Genomic DNA, 24,269 nt, shown 5'->3' with positions numbered 1-24,269 from the left:
TGTCTTGGTATCTTGAGTCTATCATCCACGTCATGCCCTTAGGGGTAGTATCGTAACATGACCTTGAAAAGGTCACGCACGCAATACGCTTCACGGAACTTTCGTCTGTACAATGGGCTTTCTTTTTGTCTTCAACATCATCATAGAAATTTGTTTTAAATGACCGATATAACCTTTACCTTTCTTCCTATTGTAAGGGTAGTTTCGTAGAATTATCGATATTCAAGGGTACTTTTATCTTCTTCCCCTATTCCCATCAAACACGTTTACTCAACTACTACTTTAATTAAAATTAATGAAAAAGAAATTTCCAATTAAGGAGAAAAACAGGGCAATGAGAGATGAAGGCGGTTTCCCGTCACCGGTTTATTACTTGTTAGTCACTGGCTGTACCGACGAAGTCAAAAAGCGGAGGTCCCAGAAAGGACCAATTAATGTGCTGCGTAAGAAATTTGTCCTCGTCTTTTAAAATATTTACGGTTATATGTCGGCTATTATCGTAATTATGTGTAGTTCCAAAGGGTAATCTTTACTATCCATATCGAAGTTCCATCTTGATGCGGTCACACTGGAGTCGTGCTTTCGATTGTAGAATTTTAGACCGGAGTTAACGGACCCAACCACGGGATTTGTATAAAAGGTTAGTTTATCAACCAGAGTCCTGAAAGCAGTGGAGAAAAAATAAAATGGGAAAAAAAATTCCAAAACGCTTAGGGTTTGACTGGAAACGCAAATCGGGTTAAATTTTCGGAATCCAGCTTGTTCACGGGATTCCGGTGGAAGACCAAGCAACGATCTGCGAAACTGGTTTTCTAAAACCAGGAATCGATCGAGTATTGGAGGAGAAATCGGCGGGAATTTGAAATTGCGTTAAAAACCCTAAAGCCAGCCAAGCCACTCAACAAGTGCAGCGAAAATGTTGGAGACTGAGAGGAGGAGAAGGAGGAGAGAGAGTGTGTGAAAGGGGGTTTTGATTGTCGGGATCGGTGGGCAAAAAAAGGCGTTAAGCTAAGTTTCGTAAAAGTGGTTTTGGATAGCGGTTTATCGAACCACGTTTTGGGGGAGGGGCTGTAAATTCGTTTGTTTTTTTTTTCTCTATTTTTGAATTATTTGCATGCAATCTGGTGACGCGCAGCGGGGCGTTGGCGCCGCCGGTCGGCCGCCTGGCCGGTCAACGTCCTCTGCTTCAGCTTCGCCTTCTTCTTCTTCTTCGGCTGTGTCTGCCCCCCATCCAGGGTTTGATGCAATCCAACAGCAGCAACAACACCACCATCAGCAGCAACAGCAACTACAACTGCAACAACAGCAGCTGGCATTTAGGCAGGTAGGTGTTTGCTTAAGTCACGTAATTATTCTGTGGCTTGGGGTGGACTACTGCGTAATCTGAGAAAGTTCTCTATCTGATTGCAATGTTTGATGGGTTTTGCGATCCAGTGATTTTTGTTTTACTCAATTAGTGGTTCTGTATTGGGTATTGTATAATTATTGGCTTTTCATTAGCCTATTTTGAATTTTCTTTTTGTTGTAACATTGAGGGAGCCACTGATTCAGCTGAGCGTTCAGTTTCGTAGCTCAATAAATTCTGCTGTGAACCAAATTATTGACTTTGATAGGTCAAACTAGCCTATTTGTCACCTACGGTCCTACCTCCCCAATAAAACCAGGGCACTTGCTCAGAGAGCCTTTCCCCATAAAACATTTGGCGGGATTTTGTCGACAGTGTCTCAAAGGAACTTTGCACCTAGTAATCATAACTGGGTGTATCTGTCTGATTTGCTTACTCATTCAGTGTGTCCAGTTTATTTATTTATTTATATTTTGCCTCCCTCTCTCTCTCTCTCTTCATTTCGAGTTACAACGATTTGTTGGAGTCTGGTTTGGAATTCCTCGATTCCTACTTACTTGAGCTATGCAGCTCTCCTTGTTTCTCAATTGTGTTGCTTTGACGTCTTGAGTTGCCCTATTTGAGTTGGGATTTTCTTGTTTTTAGATCCACAGTCAGAGTTTGGTTGAGTTTAATGTAAGGGGTTTGATGCAATCTCTGTTTGGGGAAAGTTAATTAGGAACCTTCTGCATGATGGGAGTGGGCGACTTGAATTCTTAATTGTGTTTCTTTTGCTGCCCTGTTTTGGAATTTTAAATCTCTTTTTGTGCCAAGCTTACTGCATCTTGTTTTCCATTTTTTGAAACTCTGGTTATATATATTGACTTGAGTTTGCGGAACCTGGTTAGTTTAACTATATGGTTATTTTCCAGTAGCTTGCAGTTCGTCCTTTTGGCTATAATGCTTTCCTCTTTGGGTCTTTTTTCATGAATTCAAGCTGGTTCACGGGATGGTTTTGATGATTAGGCTCATTTACAACAACAACAACAACAAAAACAACAACAAACTCAGCCTTATCCCAACTTAATGGGGGTCGGCTACATGGATCCAAACAAACAAAGTAGGGAAAACCGAGTCCTAACAAAAAAGGAGAGAGATGAGAAATGAAAAATGAAAAAAGACCAGTGAAAGTTGGGAAATAAATAGAAAAATGATAGATGAAAGATAGTAAGAGGAAAGAGGCACAGCCAGCATGTCAAGAGAATCTCAGCTAAATTGGTCTGCTAAATGATTAGGCTCATTTACATGGAATTAAAAGTTTTAGTTTTTGCAAAATTTTGCATTTCACTTGGCCTGTTCTTCAGCTGATGACACTTTGTTTGAAGATTTAAATAGTTTTCTTACCATGTGACTGCCACAGTTATAGGTCTTTTGTTTTATACTGCAGTCTACTTACAATGCTTTTGACAGAAATTTGGACTGAAATAAGCTTTTCTATATTTTTTCCAGTACGTGTTAGATCTTTGTGTGCTGGTGCTATTTATCTTTGAAGCTGTGATTGTCTTCTTTAGATACCTATTAGTCTCTTCCTCATGTTCAATTTATTATACGCTTTATATGAATGGATGGTGATTGGTTGATTAATATTTTGATTTATTATTGTTCATCTAGTCATTACAACAGCTTAGAAAGCCTGAAGGAGATGAGGCACTCCTGTCTTATCAAGCTGGTGGTATTCATGGAGTCATGGGTGGCAGCAACTTTCCTTCTTCGTCTGGCTCCATGCTCTTGCCCCAACAGTCTAGGAAGTTTATCGATTTGTCTCAACAACATGGAGGCTCTCAAACTCGTGAGGAGAGTCAGAATAAGGGTCAGGGCTCGGAGCAACACATGCAAAATCCGATGCATCAAGCATATGTTCAATATGCTTTGCAGGCCGCTCAGCAGAAGTCAGTTCTTGGAAATATGCAGCAACATCAACAAGGTAAATTGGGTATGGTTGGTCCACCAACTGGGAAAGATCAGGATATGCGCATGGGAAATATGAAAATGCAAAACATCGCTGCTATCCAAGCAGCTAACCAGGCACAGGCTTCTGCATCCAAGAAGTCAGTTGAACATTTTGTACATGGTGAGAGGCAGGTGGAGCAGGGTCCTCAGCCAACCTCTGATCAAAGGGGTGAATCGAAGGCTCTCTCTCAAGGGACATTGGTTGGGCAGTTAATGTCACCAAACGTGATAAGACCTGTTCAAGCATCACAGACCCAACCGAGCATTCAAAACATTGCAAACAACCAATTTGCAATGGCTCAGTTGCAAGCTATGCAGGCGTGGGCATTGGAAAACAATATTGATCTTTCTCAACCCAACAACGCCCAGCTAATAGCTCAACTCCTTCCGATTTGGCAATCGAGAATGGCTGGGCTTCAGAAGACAACTGAAAGCAATGCAGGTGCTCCATCTTCACGGCAGCAAACATCGAAGCAACAAATCATTTCTTCTCCACCAATCGTTGGTGAGAGTTCTGTGCATGCGAACTCATCAAGTGATGTATCTGGCCAATCTGGCTCTGTGAAACCAAGGCAGATGGTTCCATCTGGTGCTTTCTCAAATTCTGCAACTGCTGTAATGGGAAATGCTAATAACATTCAGATGCAACAGCTTGGTGTTCACAACAGGCAAAACCAGTCGCCTAGACAGCAGATCGCATATGGAAATGGGATGCCCCCACCGCATCCTCCACAGTCATCTGTGAACACGAGCCAGGGTTTGGATAATCCTCATACAAAGAGTACCTCTCCTGGTGCGGAAAATCTGCAGATGCAATACTTAAGGCAGTTGCCACAGTTGAACAGATCCTCTCCGCAATCTGTAATATCCTCTAATGATAATAGCGCGGTAACCCACTCCCCATCTCAGGGTGGTGCTGCCCAGATGCCACATCCTCGTCTTGGGTTTACTAAACAGCAACTGCATGTCCTTAAAGCACAAATTCTTGCATTCAGGCGTTTGAAGGTATGCAAAGTTTCTTTCTTTTCTCTGTGGGAATTTGACTGTATGTTATTGAATTCCATGTTTTTTTTACTTGACAGCGTGGGGAAGGCAGTCTTCCACAAGAAGTTCTTCGAGCTATTGCTCCGCCACCCCTTGAGTTGCAACTGCAGCAGGTATTGGTTCCCCCCCAAGGGACAACTAATAATGACAGATCTCTTGCGACGAATGTCGAAGAACATGCAAGAAATTTGGAGTCGAATGACAAGGCTGCACAGGCTATACCTTCTACCAGAGGGCTGAGTCTGCCGAAAGAGGAATCTAGCACGGAAGAGAAAGCTACTACATCTGCAGGTCATGTTCAAGGAGTGACAACTGTGATGAAGGAGACCATGCGGATGAGTTCTGTTGGAAAGGAAGAGCTGCAAAACACATCATTAGTTGTTAAGCCTGAGCAGGAAGTTGAACGGGGTACTTTCAAGATTGCTGCTAAAAATGATCACACAGCAGATAAAGGAAAGGCTGTTCCATCTCAGGTTGCTGTATCAGATGCGGGCCAGATTAAGAAACCAGTCCAAGCAAGCACTGTACCCCAGCCAAAAGAGGTTGGCCCTACAAGAAAGTATCATGGGCCGCTCTTTGATTTTCCTTTCTTTACTAAGAAACATGACTCCTTTGGCTCAGCAATGGGTGTTAACAACATGCATAATTTAACACTGGCATATGATGTGAAGGATCTGCTTTTTGAGGAAGGCATAGAGGTGCTTAACAAGAAAAGGACAGAGAATCTAAAAAAGATTGGTGGTTTATTAGCTGTGAATTTAGAGAGGAAGAGGATCAGGCCAGATCTTGTTTTAAGGTTGCAAATTGAGGAAAGAAAACTTAGACTTTTAGATCTTCAAGCACGGGTGAGAGATGAGGTTGACCAACAACAGCAGGAGATAATGGCAATGCCTGATAGGCCATATCGGAAGTTTGTTCGATTATGTGAACGTCAGCGCATGGATCTTGCTAGGCAAGTGCAGCTTTCTCAGAAGATGATGAGAGAGAAGCAACTAAAATCCATTTTTCAATGGCGGAAGAAGCTTCTTGAGGCACATTGGGCTATTCGTGATGCGAGGACTGCTCGCAATAGGGGAGTTGCTAAATATCATGAGAGAATGCTCAGGGAATTTTCAAAAAGAAAGGATGATGATCGAAATAAAAGGATGGAGGCATTGAAGAATAATGATGTTGACAGGTATCGTGAAATGTTGTTGGAGCAGCAGACCAGCATACAGGGTGATGCTGCTCAGAGATATGCTGTCCTCTCATCATTTCTTTCTCAGACAGAAGAATATCTTCATAAACTGGGAGGAAAGATAACAGCTACCAAGAATCAGCAAGAGGCAGTGGAGGCAGCTGCAGCTGCTGCAGCCGCTGCACGCGCTCAGGCATGCAATATTTTTTTTTTTTTTAAAATTTAGAATATTTTCTCATTCTTTTATTCTCATCACATTTATTACTATGCAGTGGTTTACTGTAATCATAATTGTTTTCATTTTTGGTTGATTGCTCACCAAATGTTTCCTCTCACATCCTCTCTCTCACAGGGTCTTTCAGAAGAAGAAGTTAAGAATGCGGCAGCTTGTGCTGGAGAAGAAGTGATGATAAGGAACCGGTTCTCAAAAATGAATGCACCTAAGGATAGTTCTTCTGTTAACAAGTAAGTTTCTTGCAAACCAGTTCCCTCATCTTTTAGTTCATGATGTAACCTGTTTCATGAAAGAAGAAGGGCCAATCTGAGAGCTTGTTATAATTTTTCTTAGGTACATTCTATTACTTTTCTTCATGATGGATGGATTGGTGAACTTCTATAGTTCTAAGAGACTCTGCTTGAAGAGATCACTTACAACTTTCCTTTTGGGAATGTCATTGGTTCCTTTGATGAACATTATGGAATAGTATGGCGCTTCAGACCTAGCGCTTCATCCTTAGTCTCTTTGTTGCCAATAATTGATAACCTAAACCTAGTTAGAAAAGCCAAGAATTCTTCCCATTCAATAATTTGTGGAAAATTCAGTCTCTCTAAAGTGGGATACTATAGTTTATAGAATTTTCACTGGAAAGGGAATACTTGTAAACATTGTTGTCACAGCGTCTAGGCGGCCCAAGGTGTTGGAGGGGCTTTTACGTAAGGCAACCAAGGTGCCTGCCTAGGCGACACTGTTAGGTACTTGACCGATACGCTAAAAGCTCCGAAGCTGATGGAACGCGTTAAATCAACCCCTTTAACCTATCCTATACTAGGCTGGTCCAATCTAGCACCCATACACTATAGTGGGCCCATTAGGCACATAACAGACCACCACGCTTCCGCAATCGTCGTTCTCGATGGCTCTCACTCTAGGCAGCTTTCACTCTGGCGGTAGGTAGCCCTGTTCAAGCGACTCCACTCTGCTCCAGGGTTTTTGCCTGGCGGCAGGTAGCCCTTTCTTGACGGCTTTCACTCTACTCTAGGTAGCCCTTTCCGTGACTCGAACCCTTGACGTGGTGCCCAACTTTGATACCAAATGTTAGGTACTTGACCGATACGCCAAAAGCTCCGAAGCTGATGGAACGTGTTAAAGCAAGCCCTTTAACCATCCTATACTAGGCTGGCCCAATTTAGCACCCATACACCATATACTAGAGTGGGCCCCATTAGGCACATAACAGACACATTGACAACTATACTTATGAAATTGTCTCAAGGGGAAGGAAGAATTATACTCCGCTTTGTCGTAGTTTCGAGTGAAACTATTAATTATTTGTTTAACCACTAGGATTTTGTAACGAAACTCTGGTACCATTTCATTTGCCTATTTCACCTATTTGGTGTCTTTTGGGTTTTCCCAATCAATTATATTGCTTTTTTGTTGATTGCATATTTTCCCTTTTCGCAAATAGAAACTCTTTGGGAATCTGGATGTAGTGGGTATTGGATGATGTAGGGAGAGAGAACGAGCAAAATTTTCAGGGATTGTAGACATTATGATGTTGGTGGTTGCAAGATGGGCATCGACTTTGGACATCCTTATGACATAAAATAGAACAAGATAGAAGACAAATTTTTTTCATTTTTTAAGGGAACACTTGTACTTAATGTTTTGAGGAATAATATTGAAAGTAATCCACTTGTAGCTACCTCAAATTGAATCCTCCTTCCTGCAATTCTCTGGAGCTGGTCCAGGTTTGGCAAACAACAATGTAAGCCTTTTTTGAAATGCCCTAAATCGTGCAATGTTAGCCCAAGCTGCAGGCCATAATCAAGGTGTCAATTATAGGTATCGGGCAGTGTATCAGAAAACTAGTTTTTGAGACGTTTGGAGATGTATCGGAGAGACATTGTATACGCTTTGATTCACATGGATATGCTTATGATAGATGCACGTGTTTTTAAGCATTTTGCACCATAAGTAGGCATTAACTGATGATATCCAACCAATCAGGTTATCTTTGTATTAAGGATATCTTTATGATTCAAATTTTCCTTGGCAATTGTAATATTAAATCTATTAATAAATGATAAGAAACAGTATAGCGTAGCAGAGTTGAAAAATAATGTTCCTAGTATGACTTCAAATAGAGCTGATTGGAGAGCAAAGATCCATGTGGTCGACCCCATTTAGTTGGACTATGATGGTGTGATGCTGCTGTTGTAATACACTCCTATTTCGAGGCCTGGAGCAGAATGTTGGGCAGTTAAGAAGCGGTACGTAGCTTAGAAGGGTCGATGCACTAGAGTTTGTATCGATGTTGTATGGCATTTCCCTTTACTTCTATATTCTTAATATTCTGTCCTTACTAGGATCCATGTAGCCGATCATATTAAGTTGGGATAAGGCTGAGTTGTTGTTAGCCTAGAGTAACCCCTAACGGTCCAAACCAAGCAAGCAACGCGTAAGTATAAACCTGTAATAGGCATTGACATATGTTAAGTATATACACATTAACCATTTAATTACTTTACTAGTAGACAAATCTAGAGTAGTATGTAATTAGTAATAGTACTTTGCAACAAACACTATTATACATTAATCACAAACCATTTAAGATGATCCAAGTCTGGGTCAGTTTTCCAGTGCAGATGTGATACTTGGCAAAATCAAGCAAGAAAAACCAAGATTCAAGCAAAAAAATAAGATTTTTAACATACTTCAACACATGGCTTTGATGTTCGATCTCCATTTTGATGTGCTTTAATGCAAATATTTGCTTGTTTAATCACTCTGCCTAGGTCGTTTTTGGAATTTGGATGGGATCCACTTAGGTTTTGGCCAAAAAAATAATAGTAGGTAATGTAGGTCCGGTCCAAAAGTCTTATTTTGCTAGTACTTGGTGATGCAGATAAGTCTCTTAGAGGGTTTATTTTAGTGGAAATAAGACGTGGGATGGTTTATGTATGTATTGGGCCTTTGATTCTATCTGTTTATTTTGTAATTGGCCAATTTAATAAGCATAAAATATGGGTAGAAAGTAGGAAAACGGGATTTACTACATCAGTTTAGTTAGAATCCTATTTCGAGTATGTTTTCTTTATTATTTCACTTTCATAATTCATAGTCAATTTAGGGTACCTTAATAGTTAAGAATTGGGTTAGGCCTTTCCTTTTTAGCGTCTAAGTCTATTTTTGAGTCTTCCATATAAGTTTGTAAGGAGAGGCCAGTATTGTACACGAATTTGAATAATAGAAAAGTTTGCTTATGCAATGTTGAAGTCTTGAGATAGGATAGGTGAGAGGCCTAGGGTGAGATGCCCATTCCATTCCCCCATCCCCTTCCATAAAAAATGAACTCCAAGCCCTAATTATGTTCAACTCGATTTCAAGAGACTACCAAGACTACTGTGTTTTCTTTCTACAATATTCTTTCATCGACTCTCGAGGATTATCAATTACTGCCAGGGTGTACTTCCATCAGACGAACCATCAAGAGCATTTGTCACATCGTTTCAGGAGACTCTAGGGTTTTCCAAAAGCCAAAGTGCTGCTCGATCTCAGTTTCTCTTGTTCTGATTGGTTTCTTCTATTGGGTAGTTCAACTTAATTCTTCAAGAGAACATTCAACTTCAATTGCAGTTGCAACAGGTCACTGATTTGAAGGATTCTATTATTTACTTCTCTTGTTTACTTGTGGTTACCAATTTGAGATCCCATTGTTTTCTTTTTGACTTCTGGAGAATTTCTATTTGATCCTGCCTGGGTTTAGACTTATTCAGGTTCTAGTCTTCCATTACTTGGTCATGGGATTTTGTTTTAAGTGTTTTTACTTCTAATGAACCCTATTATAAGGCCCGAATTTTAGGTCCATAAGGGGTACATAAGATTAGTGTATTGGTCTATATCAGTACCGTATCCATTCTGTATATAATTTTTTTACTGAATCTTTATCGTATTGACATGGCCATGGCCAAGCTTGGTATGTATTGGACCAATACGTATCAATACTGGATATCATGGCCATAATTTTATGTGTAGTTATGTACTTGATGGCGGGGGTGGGGGCTGTCGTGCTGGTGATCGCTTCCTACCAGGTCAGCTGTCAAGTGATGTTTTATTCTTATTTTGCTCCAAAAAGGAGGTCAAATCCTATCCAAAAATCATTGATGGACCTGCGGGACCCTCCTTAAGGGACGGAACTTAAAAAGTTTTTGCCAAGTTAAGGGGTTTTAAGTAATTATTTCCTTTGGGTAAGTTTATAATTTCATTATTTATTGGTGAATGTTATTTCAAGATATATTCTTTGAAATAGGAAGATATGGTCAGTGGAACAGTTTTTTGGTTTCCTGTTTTTATCTGTTTTTGTTAAATTAGGGATCTTATTTGAAAGACCAATATAAGTCAATGGGAAAGTCTTCATGATCTTTTTTTCTCTCTTTAAAAAGGAGAACAAATCTGTTGAACAAGGTCTGGACTCACTCATCGTATTGAGTTTTGGTTTGTTATTTGATGAACTGAGTTAGGAGTGTTTCTCCTGAAGATAACGACCTTACTCATAGATCTTTGCCGCTACTATTGCTATATGAGTTTTTGTTTTTTTTGGGGGGTGGGGTTGGTTGTACTATTGATACTTTGCCAACCCTTGAGCTTGGTTTGACTCTTAACTGTTTCCCCTCTTGGGGTGACACGGTTAATTGTACTGGTTTTTGTATCCATTACAGTAGGCAATTAACTGTAGAATCCTCATTTATTGTCAGCTATCTGCCCCGTGAGTGTTAATTGTTCGGTTTCATAATAATAAGAGCCCATATTCCGTCAGGACATAGACAGAGTATTAATGCTCCTGCACCGGTGCTCAGCTGTTGAATAAGAAGGAAGAGACTGAAGATTGAGAATTGGTAGTATGAAATGCAGAGAAGTTTTTCGGATTTTTTTGGTTGATGCTTTCCATTAAAGGCCCGTACACCCACTGGATATAGGTGAAATGTTAATGCTCTTGCATTGATTCTTCAATCTTCAATGAGGGAGAGATTGAAGAAGGTGTTGTCTATACATTGAGAACTGGGTATAATAAATTGAGAAGAGTTTTTGGGATTTTACTGATTGATGCCTCCATTAAAACTAAATAGATATAAGACTAGTAATGCTTTAGGTAGCTGAATGTTAGGTGACCCAAAAAAAATGAAATATGCATAAAATGACTGTATAATACTATTATGTAGGGAGGTTGAAATAGATGGCTGGCACAACTAGGAATGGAATGAAAAGTATGCATTGTAAGATATTTTAGCAATATAATGAATAGGTGGGAAGGTGATAAACTGTTGTCTGAGATGGTTCAGCCTCGCATGATGAATATGTAGCTGCTGATTTTTATTTACATTTATGAGTTAGTTGGAGTTGAGAATCTCTTGCTCTGGTGCTCTCTTCTTTATCCTAAAAAATATGCGTAATACCATATCAAGATGTTAAATTGGCTCCCCCTTTGATTGATGCAGGTATTACAATCTTGCACATGCTGTGAATGAAAGGATCATGAGGCAGCCCTCGATGTTACGTGCTGGGACTTTGCGGGACTATCAACTTGTGGGTTGCTGCCTTGTGTTTTGGGATTATTTCATCACATCTTCCTTGACCATTTCTTCTGTCGCCAAATGAGCAATTTGATTTAGTTGCTTTATTTATTTTGCAGGTTGGTTTGCAATGGATGCTTTCTTTGTATAACAACAAATTAAATGGGATCTTGGCAGATGAGATGGGTCTTGGGAAGACTGTACAGGTTACTTTCTTTTAATTTGCGATTTTAGAAGTTGTGTGTTCTTTATCTGCCCCTCGTGGCTGTCCTCCTGCTGCTTTAATAATCTGATATGTGAAAACAAAAGCCTTTTAATTTGCTTTAGGTATTATTGTATATTTGTTATTACACATTAAATTAAGAGGCTTGTTCAGTGCCCTTACTTCTTTATGAGCTGTATATCTATTGAGTAAAAAATATTTGTCAGAAGAAACTGCTGAAATGGTTGCAATATTTTGATGAGTTATCCACCTAAACAGGTGATGGCATTGATTGCTTATTTGATGGAGTTCAAGGGGAACTATGGGCCACATCTTATTATTGTCCCAAATGCTGTTTTGGTTAATTGGAAGGTTAGATTCATCTCCCAGAAACTCAAAAATGAAAGAAAAAATGTAAAAAGATTTTTTAATACATTATTATTTCTTTCCACTTTCTCCATTTTTTAATTATTATTATTATTTTTTTAATTTTCAGAGTGAATTGCATAATTGGCTTCCATCTGTGTCATGCATTTTCTATGTTGGTGCGAAGGATCAAAGATCAAAGTTATTTTCTCAAGTAAGGGGCGCTTTTATGTTTCCTCCACTGATATTGAAGTAGTTGATAATTTGTTAAAATTTATCTTATTGACACTTCTTCTGTAGGAGGTTTGTGCGATGAAATTTAATGTACTTGTGACAACTTATGAGTTTATCATGTACGACCGCTCAAAGTTATCAAAAATTGATTGGAAGTATATCATAATTGATGAAGCCCAACGAATGAAGGATAGGGAGTCGGTTCTAGCACGTGACCTTGATAGATATCGTTGCCAAAGGCGTCTACTTCTTACAGGAACGCCATTACAGGTAAGTCAACCTCTTTCATGTGTGAAGATAGTTTTTCTTTGGTTTAAAAGCCAGTAGTTTGCTTTTCATTTTGTCTAATTTTCTTTCAACGGTATGTTAAAAATGTTCCACCCCCCCCCCCCCCCCCCCCCCCCCCCCAAAAAAAAAAAGAGAGAGAGAGAGAGAAAAAAAGGAATAGAACCTTCGGTAATTGTCATGCTTGAAGACAAGGTTTCAAAATCTCAAGATTTATGGGCTATGAGAGGGATCCACATTTGTGAGACCCCATTCTCTTCTTTTTACTCCTTAATTAATGCTTTCTATTCTTTTTTTTTTTTGCTGATTTTGACATCTGTGATCTTGGTTGGTTTCTTAATTCATCCAACTTTTGGACAACTACGTTTTAAATGGAAAATACTTGCTGGTGGTGGCTATTTAGATTGATTTGGAGTTCAATTGAATTGGAAGCAGTGCATGTTTTGCTCAAAAAGGTTCATTCTTTTCATTGTATAGATATAACAATAGTGCCTTTACATAAGTTGCCACTCTTTTAATATTTAATATTTTTTTTGTTGGGGGGGGGTGGTGACGTGAGAAAAGGAACATGGCAATACAAAATGAGCATCAAATTATAGGTGGCATATGATCCCAGTTGTATTCCAAAACATAAATAAAGCTACACTTCTTTTAAGGTCCCTTTGTTTATGCCCTCTTTCTGTGAGAGTTGTATTTGCTGTGAAAGGGCTGGAAACAGCTTTAAAGGGTAGATTGTACTAGGATATTTTTCCCGAGTATTTACAAACCTACTGAGATCCTTTTCCCACCTTTTCAAGGAGTCAGCAGGTGTGCACAAGGAGGCGGCTTGAACGGAATATCTAGATTGCATGTCAGGGTGATAGAGTTTTTTTTTGTTATCAATGTTCTCTAACATCATTTATTTCTGACTATTCTTCAAGTACAAATTTTTTAAATGGATGTGATATATTATTCATCTGAGTGAACCCAAGTTGGATTTCCTCACTAGCAAAAAAATCAGGAATGATTCTCAATATTTGTTTCAACATTATTATTTATTATGTTCAAAATAAATATGAATTTTTAATGTGGTTGTAAAGTTTTTATATTTCATATGTTTTAGTTCTTTAAGTACAGTACTCTGGACCAGTAAAGTCATCAGCCGGAAGGACCTCAAGCTTTAGAATGGTATTGTAGAGCTGGATCACGAAAGACCTAGCCTCAGGCAGGATCTTCTTGAACAAAGTTTAATACTATTTGGTCTTCATAATTGGGCAACAATTGATGAACTTGTAGCAGATATTCCTTGACGATTGTAGAACTTATAGCAGATCACACAATGAAAGCGAGTGAAATAGAAGCAAAGAAGAAAATAGAAAATAGAGAAAAGGATAGGATTGGATCGAGTATCCCACTCTCTTATGGGTCTCTCACCCACGGCCTCTCACCCTACCTGTCTCTCACAGCCTTTAATGGCTTTAACCGAGCTCATTCTTTTCTCCAACTTGATCTGGCTGTTTCAGTCCTTTTTTCTTTATTTAAATAGTAATCGATTAGAACAAGTCTTCTAGAAATAAAGTAAAATCCTATAGAAATCTAATTAACTAACAAATAAAGAGTCCTAAAAGGAGAAAGTATCCATTACATAAAACAAACCTATAAAATAGAAACTTCCTAGTCTAATAAAACCCCCATGCAAGGTATAACTGAATCCTAAAATTTCTCCTAATCCAGATCAGCTTGACAGCTGTTTTGACTAAAAAGAAGGCCTCAATGCACAACAATATTGCCTTTAGCTAGATCTTCACCAGCTGGTCATGGGGATTGATGCAGTATCACTTTTAGCTGGTTGGACGAACATGATAGGCTATGGAGACCCAAACCCAAACAGAACCGGTCCAATGGTTTTTGGTCCAACAAGGGTTGGAATTATTTTATTTTGTAGATTATTATTTTAAGTCTTTTATTTGTTTTGGGTTACCTACGTAGGAGTTGGAGTTAGTTTGAATTGCAAGTTGTTATTTTCAATTTCATAGTGTACCGAACGATAGACATAGTGAATTGAATTGAAGTTTGAGTTTTACTCTTTGAGAGTGTGTGATTGTGCGATCTTTTTCCCCTTCCCCTACAACTATTCCCTTCTTCCCTACCGGCCCTCCACCAATTTGGTATCAAAGCTGAAGGATCCAACTCCTTCCCTGTTAATCTCTCCCATCCCATTCTTATTCTTCTTCCCTATTCCCTCTTTTCCGTTTCTGTTCTGCCATATGACCAGCAGAAGTGAAAAAATGAAAAAAAGAATTAACTTGCATCAGTGAAGCCCCATCCCATTCCCGCAGAAACCCTCTGCCTCTCCCAACCCCGCTGTAACCTTCCCTTTCCCTCCCACAGAAAACCCTCTCCTCACTTGATTTCCAAAAAAAAAAAAAAAGAGATTGTGTTGAAACAGAAATCGAATCAAAACCCTAAACCCATTTCATCCCTATCCTTTGATTCCCCTGTGAAACTCCAACCCACATTCCTCTCCAAACCAGAAACCCAAAACCCACTTTGGTTTCTCCTAGTACCCTCATCCTTTCCATTACTACCACCCGACCCCACTCTCAGTTTGATCTCCAGCACCAACTCTCCCCTTCATCGTCCTCCTAGAGTTCCATCGAGTAAAAAATAAAAAAAAAGGAGAGAGAGAGAGGTGAGAATAGAGGAGATAGTGAAAGAAATAATCAAAAGAAAAGAAAAAAAAGATAGAAGAGAAGCAGAGTATTGAACTGAGAAGAAGAAGAAAATAGACGGAAGAGAGAGCATACCTGGTTTCAGGAGATTCCACTGCTGTTGGTTCAAAGCTCCATCGCAGGTGGATAGATCACTCATGCGCCCTGAAATCTTACATCGATCAGGACTTTCGGGTGTTTTATTGTCAAAGTCGAACTCCTTCATTCCGTTGTTCGCTGGGAAAATACACTTCGACTCGATTTCTACTCCTCTCCAAAGCTTAACGATAAGTCTATTTCATTCTAATCCCATTTTTTTCCAAGCTTGCCCCCAGTCTTTGCTCAACTTATATTTGCTTTTAATTTTGTCATTTCCTATAGTACCCCTGCCTCTAGCCTTTATTATTTTAAAACTTTTATTTGTTATCCCAAGAGTACCCTTACCCATCATACGTGTTATCCATTGCTGTTTGTATTTCTTGTTTTCACTATTTACCGCCATGCCATTCTCTCAAAAACTTCCACTTAATTACTGTTTTGCCATTCATCTTTGAGTCTTTGTTGTTTAGTTTAACCATGGTAGCCAACAGTGAACTCCTCCAACAGTTCAATTCTTATAAGGCTGAAAGCGATGCAAAATTTGGTACTCTCATTGCTGCTGTCAATTCCATTAAAATAATGATGAAATCTATGCAAGCTTCTATTGATCAACTAAAAGCTTCTGATAAAGGAAAGAGTCCCATCCTATCTGGGGATTCTTCCAACTCCGTCCCACAGGACTCACCTCATGATGCGCCGCAATTCCCACCGCCACACCCACCTTATGGAGTTGGTTGATATGATGATTATGGAGCTGAAAGAGCAGCAAAATTGGATGCCCTTGATTTTTATGGGGATAATAAACCAGAGCAGTACCTTGATTGGATACACAGTTTGGAGACCTTTTTCAGATGGTACGGCTTGATTGAGGCCAGGAAAGTTCTTTGCATAAGCTAAATTGAAATACACATCTCGAGTTTAGTGGGTCAAGCAACAACAACAGAATCGGACCCGAGGCATTGGTTTAGTTACCACTTGGGCTGAAATGCATGAAGTCATGAACAAAAGATTGCCTACTGACTATAAGCTGCACATGCACCTCAGGTTTGCATGATTGAAACAGGAAAACCTAATAGTTGAGGAGTTTATTGCTAGATTCTGTTATTACACCTCTTGATCCGATTTTGCTGGGATGAAGAAGTATTGGTGGCACAGTTCCGCAATGGTTTGCACCCTCAAATCAGTGCTGGACTCGCATCCAGTCAGCTGCGTACAATGGAAGATGTTGTAGTGGTTGCATATCAGGTAAAAGAAAGTCTGAAACGACCATATACTCAAAGGAATTTCCAAATGCTTTTCCTAGGGGTAACAATTACAATCGGCAACAATCTTCCCCCCAAGAAAAGTCATTCAGCAAACCACAAGCTATTGATTCATCTATTGCATCTTCACGCCCTAATCGGCCATATTCGCCATCGTGGCGTGATTTTGACCAGGCATTTTCCCAACCTGACCGACCATATTCTCCGCCTTGGCGTGGTTTTGACAACTCTTCTATAATGCCAAAGGCTGCCATTCAGTGTTTTGCATGTAAAGGATATGGACATGTCAGTGCTTAGTGCCCCCAACCGTTTGGTGGTTTATATTGATATGGATCATTTTATCCCTTATGTTCTAGAAGAACACCTTGATGTTGAGACAGTTGATTTACCACCAGAGCGTGCATTACTTGAAGTCAATGGCAATGATAGTGACGAGAAGCGACATCCTTGTTATGTTTTTCGTCCTGTTCTGACCACTTACAAAGTCTTTGAGGATGAAGATCGGCGCCGTAGTAATTTCTTTCAGACTCGTGTGAAGTGCAATGACCAATTATGTAGTTTGGTGATTAATGGAGGTAGTTGCACTAATGTAGTCTCTGAAGAAGCTGTTTGTAAACTAGGATTGCAGACAAAGCCTCATCCATCCTCCTTACAAGGTTGCATGGGTGAACAACACTAATCTCAAGGTTACAGATAAACTCACCTACTCTATTGGTGAATTCGTGGATATAGTACAATGTGATGTCCTCCCTCGGAAGGTATGTCATATCCTTCTTGGTCGCCCATGGTTGTTTGATTAGAAGGCACAACATTCCGGGTATGTGAATACCTACTCCTTCAAGCACGACAACAAAACCATGAAGTTTCTTCCCGCTAAGGATCTCCCTGAAATTAAACTCAAGAAAGTAGCGGGATCGTTCCTCCTCCAGTGTTTTCCTTCAGACAAGCTCCTTGGTCCTTTTCCAAACTCGATAGAGTCAAGTTCTTTTCAGAGGAGAATTGATGTAGTATCACGTTGCTGCTTGGACCAACATGATAGGTTTTGGAGACCCAAACTTAGACAGAACCAGTCCAATGGTTTTTGGTCCAACAAGGGCTGGAATTAGTTTATTTATTAGGTTATTATTTAAGTCTTTTATTTGTTTTGGGTTACCTACGTAGGAGATAGAGTTAAGAGTTGGAATTGCAAGTTGCTATTTTTCTTCTTTAAATACGTGCTTGTAACCCATCAATAGACATAGTGATTTAAATTGAAGTTTGAGTTTTACTCTTTGAGAGAGTGTGATTGTGCGACCTCTTTCCCTTTCCCCTGCAACTATTCCATTCTTCCCTACCGGCCCTCCACCAGGGCCCACCAAATCTGGTCATTTTCTCCTCCTTTAACTGCTGGTCGATATCCTCCCAAATAGGTAAGCTCGATAGCTAATGCGCAGCACTTGATTATGGAAATATCTTCTTGAAATCAGCAGGCTAGATGGCCATAAGATATGGAAAATATTTCTCCTCCCCCAAATAAGGCTGTCGATAGCTATCCTTGGGCAGAATATAGGCTGGGAAATTGGAATTAAATAACACCATAAAATGGACCAGGTGTGGACCCAATTTGAAACCCAATCGATGTACCAATTCTGCATCAAATGGTGGGCACAAAAAACAAAAAAAATAGTGCACTCAATCAATGCTTTCTGCTTTTAGTGGCTAGTGTTTCTGTTCTTGTTCTTGTTTTTTTTAGTAGATAGATGTAACTTTACACTAAAAAAAAGTAAACTGATTATATTCAATCAAAACTTGGCCATGATACATATCATACATGTGCACACATCTTCCAGAAAAAAAGACACATGCATGCACGTGCAGTATATATCAAGGGTCTCGCACCCAAATGCTTTAACACTTAAATAATACTGTATGCTGTAAGGAATTGTGAACTCCATTGAGATTAGGGTTGAATTCATTGGCACCGTTTTGACTTTGCTTTCTACTTTTTCCAGGGTTGTATTTATTTATTTTTAGTAAATTTATTAGTTTATGTCTTGTGTTTATCTCCAAAATATGATATTCCTTAAAATCCACTGTGGATGTAAAATGTCTGAAAAACCACCATATGAAAGTGGTTTACAATTTTTCCGCAATTTATTTCTTAACACTGCTTGGTTTTGTTTCAATCAATATTTTGAGTTTTCACTTGTGGTTAAACTGAACATGGATTAATTTCTTCTGCAGAATGATCTGAAGGAGCTTTGGTCACTTTTGAATCTGCTCCTTCCAGAAGTGTTTGATAATCGCAAAGCGTTCCATGATTGGTTCTCAAAGCCCTTTCAAAAGGATGTTCCTACACATGATGCGGAGGATGATTGGCTTGAGACTGAGAAGAAGGTGATCATTATCCACAGACTTCATCAAATTCTAGAGCCTTTTATGCTCAGACGTCGCGTTGAAGATGTGGAAGGGTCACTCCCACCCAAGGTATATTGTTTTTACATTCCTAGGTAGTTAAATGCTTGCACACAGTCGATAACTATATTTTGTCCCCAATTGCAGGTGTCCATTGTTTTGAGATGTAGAATGTCAGCTTTTCAAGGTGCCATTTATGATTGGATTAAATCCACTGGCACTCTTCGGGTTGATCCTGAGGATGAGCTGCGGAGAATTCAAAAAAATCCAAATTACCAGGCAAAAAAGTACAAGACTCTCAACAATAGATGCATGGAGCTTCGCAAAACTTGCAATCATCCTTTGCTTAATTATCCATATTTTCAAGACTTCTCTAAGGACTTCCTTATTAGATCATGTGGAAAACTTTGGATACTCGACAGGATTCTTATAAAACTTCAAAGAACAGGACACCGGGTATTGCTATTTAGTACCATGACTAAGCTTCTTGATATATTGGAGGAGTACTTGCAATGGCGGCGGCTAGTCTATAGGCGAATTGATGGGACAACCTGCTTAGATGATCGTGAATCAGCTATTGTTGACTTCAATAGCCCTAATTCCGATTGTTTCATCTTCTTGCTTAGTATCCGTGCTGCTGGACGAGGCTTAAATCTACAGTCTGCAGATACAGTTGTCATATATGATCCTGATCCAAATCCTAAAAATGAGGAACAGGCAGTGGCCAGGGCCCATCGTATTGGACAGAAGAGAGAGGTCAAAGTCATCTATATGGAAGCAGTTGTTGACAAAATCTCAAGCCATCAAAAAGAAGATGAATTACGGAGTGGAGGTACAGTTGACTTAGAGGATGACCTTGCAGGTAAAGATCGATATATGGGATCCATTGAGAGCCTTATACGCAATAATATTCAGCAATATAAGATTGATATGGCAGATGAGGTTATAAATGCTGGCCGTTTTGATCAGAGGACAACACATGAAGAAAGACGAATGACTTTAGAGACATTATTGCATGATGAAGAGAGATACCAAGAAACAGTGCATGATGTACCCTCCCTGCAGAAGGTTAATCGCATGATTGCTCGGAGTGAAGAAGAAGTTGAACTTTTTGACCAAATGGATGAGGAGCTGGATTGGAATGAGGAGATGACAAGGTATGACCAGGTGCCTGACTGGCTTCGAGCCAGCACCAAGGAAGTAAATGCTGCAGTTGCTAATTTATCTAAGAAGCCAACAAAGAACATCTTATCTGGCAGTATGGTTGTGGAATCCAGTGAAATGGTTTCAGATTTGTCACCTATTAAGACAGAGAGGAAAAGGGGCCGACCAAAGGGCTCAAATGGCAAAAAATTCACTAGTTACAGGGAGTTGGATGATGAAGGGGAATTTTCTGAAGCAAGTTCAGAAGAGAGGAACGGATATTCCTTGCGTGAAGAGGATGGAGAAATTGGGGAGTTCGAGGATGAAGAATGTAGCGGTGCTGTTGGTCCACTGCTGGCAAACAAGGACCAATCAGAAGAGGATGGGCCTGCTTGTGATGGTGGTTACGAGTACCCTCGTGCTTTGGAAGGCACCAGAAATAATCACATTTTTGAAGAAGCTGGTTCCTCAGGATCATCCTCAGAGAATCGAAGATTGACTCAGACGGTGTCTCCTTCTATATCTTCCCAGAAGTTTGGATCTCTTTCTGCCTTAGATGCTCGACCAGGTTCTGTTTCGAAAAGAATGGTATGTATTCTTCTTCATACATATGCCATATTATGTGTTGATGGATTTGTTAGGTTTGTGCATTCTTCTCAATTACCTTCTGTTCAATATTTGGCAGCCAGAGGAACTAGAGGAAGGAGAAATTGCTGTGTCCGGTGATTCCCACATGGATATTCAACAATCTGGAAGTTGGACTCATGATCGTGATGATGGAGAAGGTGAACAGGTTTTGCAACCAAAAATAAAGCGGAAACGGAGTATTCGTGTTCGGCCTAGACATACTTCAGAAAGGCTCGAAGAAAGGTCTAGCACTGAAAAGCCTTTTCTGCAGCGTGGGAATTCATCTCAGTTGGTTTTTCATGGGGAACATGACTATGAAGCACAACTAAGGACTGATCCTGAAGTTGAAACATGTGGAGAGCCTGCTGCTCCGAGGCAAGATCTGAGCGATTCAATTTCGAAAAAGAGGAATTTACCATCAAGGAGGGTTGGAAATTCTTCTAAACCACAGGCTGTGGCAAAATCCAGCAGATTGAATTGCATGGTGGGGCCTGCAGAGGATGCCACAGAACAATCTAGAGAAAATTGGGACGGTAAATCTATGAACACAATTGGGCCTGCTTGCTTTGGTGCAAAGATTCCTGACCTCACGCAAAGAAAGGTATGCATCTTTCAACTGATTTCTCTAATTTGTTCGTGGGTGACTAATTGTACGAAAATTTTATTTAAATGAAAGGATAGCCGGGTTAGTACATTCTCAGAATAGCTGGTGTAGTGCATCTTTGTTATAAGCATCTCCTTGCATCCTTTACATAATCTTGGATGGACCAAGCACTGAAGAAATCATGTTTCACATAATCAGTTCTTAAACTTTCTGCCAAGTGGCAGGTTACATCTGCTGAAACAAATAGAAGGTTGCATAAGTTTTGTCAAGTCCAGGCATTCAGTCTAGTCTGCTCCTACTTTCAGTGGCTGATTGAGGGGCTGGGTGCATTGTAACTTTTCAAATCCTGAATTAGTTTTCATGCTTATTTGCAGTTTAAGAATGTAATAAACAAGCTTCAAAGAAGAATAGATAAAGAAGGTCATCAAATTGTACCGCTGTTAACGGATTTTTGGAAGAGGAATGAGGGCTCCAATTACTTGAGCAATATGGCAGGGAGTAACCTTTTGGATCTACGGAGGATTGATCAGCGTGTGGACAGATTAGAGTATAGTGGGGTAATGGAGTTCGTTGCAGACATGCAGTCCATGTTGAAAAATGTGATTCAGTATACGGGTCTCTCTTATGAGGTATGTGCACTGTCTTCTCCTTTGGCTTTTATTAATGTTACTCTCAAATGACTGCCTCCCATTGCACTACCAAAATGCATTCAAGAACTGTACATCTTCGTGTTCTTTAATCTAGGGTGCAACTGGTCCTATATGAGCTTGTTAAACAGCCAAATACCCTGGTTTATTCCCCTAATAAAATTCTATGCGTCTGCCTTACTTTTGATGGGATGTCCACAAGTTTCCGTTCAATGGTGTTTGCTGCTCTTTATCTATACTAAGTGTAAAAATCTCAAGAAACTGTGGAATTGCTTTGCCAGGTGAGATCTGAAGCAAGGAAAGTACTAGAAATGTTCTTTGAAATTATGAGGATTGCTTTCCCTGACACAGATCTCAGAGAAGCTAGAAATGCAGTTTTGTTATCCCTCCAGGGAACAACCTCTATGCCATCCCCAAAACAGGGTTCCGTTGGCCAAAACAAACGGCACAAGCAGATCAATGATGTTGAGGTTGAACCCAGTCCTTCCGCAAGGTTATTGTCACGTGGTCCTGCCTCAGTTGACGAGGACTCAAAGACCCGAGGCCATATATCCAAGCTTCAGAAGGAATCTACAAGGTTGGGAAGCAGCAGCAGCAGCCGAGAACAGGGCCAACTGGATGAATCACCAATGCTTACTCATCCTGGTGAGTTAGTCATCTGCAAGAAGAAGAGAAAAGACAGAGACAAGGGCTCTCTGAAGTCCAGGACCAACAGCCCCGTTTCTCCTCCCAGTGTGGGCCGTGGTGTCAGAACACCTGGTCCTGGCCATGGCCCTGGCCCAGGTCCGGGCCCCATTATATCCCCAAAGGATATGAAGGTGAGTCAGTCAACACCTCATCATGGGTGGCCCCACCAGCCAACTCAACAGGCAAATGGTGTCGTTGGGGGTGGTGGTAGTTTGGGTTGGGCAAAGCCTGTAAAGAGAATGAGAACAGATACTGGTAAAAGGAGGCCAAGCCATTTGTGATTTAATAACAGTATTGTAAATACAATGAGAAGGTCTCGCTATTAATTCCAGGTGTAAGTTAGTGGCTCGTCTGACCTGTACAAGTGAAAGTTGGTTATAATGTTAATACAATTGTAGTTCTTCAGTTATTGTCTCTCTCTCATTGAAACACTTCTAAAATTAGATTTTGAATTGTGTTCTGGTTTTTTGGGGGGGGGGGGGAGTGGTGATCATGGCCTAGTGTTTTGGAGTTTGGAAGATAATGGTTGAAGCTAATTCTCAGGAATTAATCAGGGAAATCAATAATATAAATATTTATGTCAACAGAAGCTATACCATATATATTACTGACATTTGGTCTTTTGATTATTATTATTATTTTTTTAAGTATTGCATTTCCTCTTAGCTAGTAAATGCTGAACTGGATCTCCAGATTGGCTTAGGGAGGCCTTGTCTATTGACTCTTCTTTTCTCTGATATTTGTTTGTGTTGCCAGTAAAAGTGTAGATAAATTTGAGTGCCATCAGGCATCTTTATAGAAATTTTGAAGCTTGTTTTCTATTTTCCCTCTAGTCCCATGCATGCTTTTAAGTATCAGTATCATATCGGCATATCATCATAATGGTTTGAGGAATCGGTATTGGATCGGTCGATTCATATTGGTATCAGTATGGATCAAGGATAAAATTGTAAAAAAAATCTATTTAAAAAAAAAAAAGAAGAAAACAGTGGATTTCTTGAAAATCTTATTTTGGAAAAAAAAAAAAAAAAAAGAAGTTCGATCCAAATTGATTCGGGCTGATACTGTTACCGATTTTACTAAATCCCTGATCGTCATAGACTAAGACCAGTACGAATCAACTGTATCAGCTATAAAGTGGCTCAATTTTTAAAATTGCATTCGATATTGGACCAATATGGCCTTATGTCAGTCTATACGTATCGGTATTGTTAAGGGGTACATACATTAAGGGTGGCATTGAAAGGTGAGTAAAACACCAGAAACGGGGACTACCCGAGCTAATGATAGAGCCATAGAGGCAAGAATAGTTTCCTAATTTCCTTGTCATGTGGTTTTACATCAAATTTTGGAAATGTTGCAAAATTGAAATCGACCGTTAAGACCTATCGAAACCCTGACTTTTATCTGTTCCATTTTTCCAAGATCCTCTAATAGAAGGGGCGGAAATGACCATCCTACCCGTGTCCGAACACACTGCCCAGGTGGGGTCTACCCCCTTCTATTAAAAAAACTTAGAAAAATGGAACGGATAGGAAATGGAACAATAAAAAATACATCGACCCCCCCCCCCCCCCCAAAAAAAAAGAAGGGGACCAGAACCAGGTTGAACCAATTAAAAAAATCGATAAAAACCTGTTTTTCACTTTTATAAGGAAAACCGAAAAGATACTTACCTGAT

At 39.9% G+C, this 24,269-nt stretch overlaps 1 protein-coding gene across 1 annotated transcript; it reads left to right on the top strand.

The window, feature by feature from the left end:
* The first annotated feature begins 653 nt into the window (after positions 1-653).
* On the top strand, positions 654-22,988 carry LOC122663863 (ATP-dependent helicase BRM). Its single transcript, XM_043859517.1, has 14 exons — positions 654-1,324; positions 2,996-4,339; positions 4,417-5,748; positions 5,908-6,020; positions 11,274-11,361; positions 11,468-11,554; positions 11,830-11,922; positions 12,047-12,130; positions 12,217-12,420; positions 18,710-18,952; positions 19,028-20,611; positions 20,709-21,251; positions 21,629-21,883; positions 22,183-22,988. The coding sequence occupies exons 1-14, from the start codon at positions 1,115-1,117 to the stop codon at positions 22,867-22,869; spliced, it is 6,867 nt and encodes a 2,288-aa protein (XP_043715452.1). The 5' UTR covers positions 654-1,114; the 3' UTR covers positions 22,870-22,988.
* Positions 22,989-24,269: the final 1,281 nt, after the last annotated feature.

The sequence above is a fragment of the Telopea speciosissima genome, chromosome 6, assembly GCF_018873765.1.
Source record: "Telopea speciosissima isolate NSW1024214 ecotype Mountain lineage chromosome 6, Tspe_v1, whole genome shotgun sequence".
In the NCBI taxonomy this organism is placed as follows: Eukaryota; Viridiplantae; Streptophyta; class Magnoliopsida; order Proteales; family Proteaceae; genus Telopea; species Telopea speciosissima.
This window is presented reverse-complemented; position numbering and strand designations above follow the sequence as displayed.

Excerpts from the sequence above, each read along its gene's own strand:
- LOC122663863 (XM_043859517.1), top strand. The coding sequence starts at position 1,115 with ATGCAATCTGGTGACGCGCAGCGGGGCGTTGGCGCCGCCGGTCGGCCG. Across the intron at positions 1,325-2,995 it reads AGCAGCTGGCATTTAGGCAG|TCATTACAACAGCTTAGAAA; the intron begins GTAGGTGTTTGC and ends TTGTTCATCTAG. Across the intron at positions 20,612-20,708 it reads GTTCTGTTTCGAAAAGAATG|CCAGAGGAACTAGAGGAAGG; the intron begins GTATGTATTCTT and ends AATATTTGGCAG.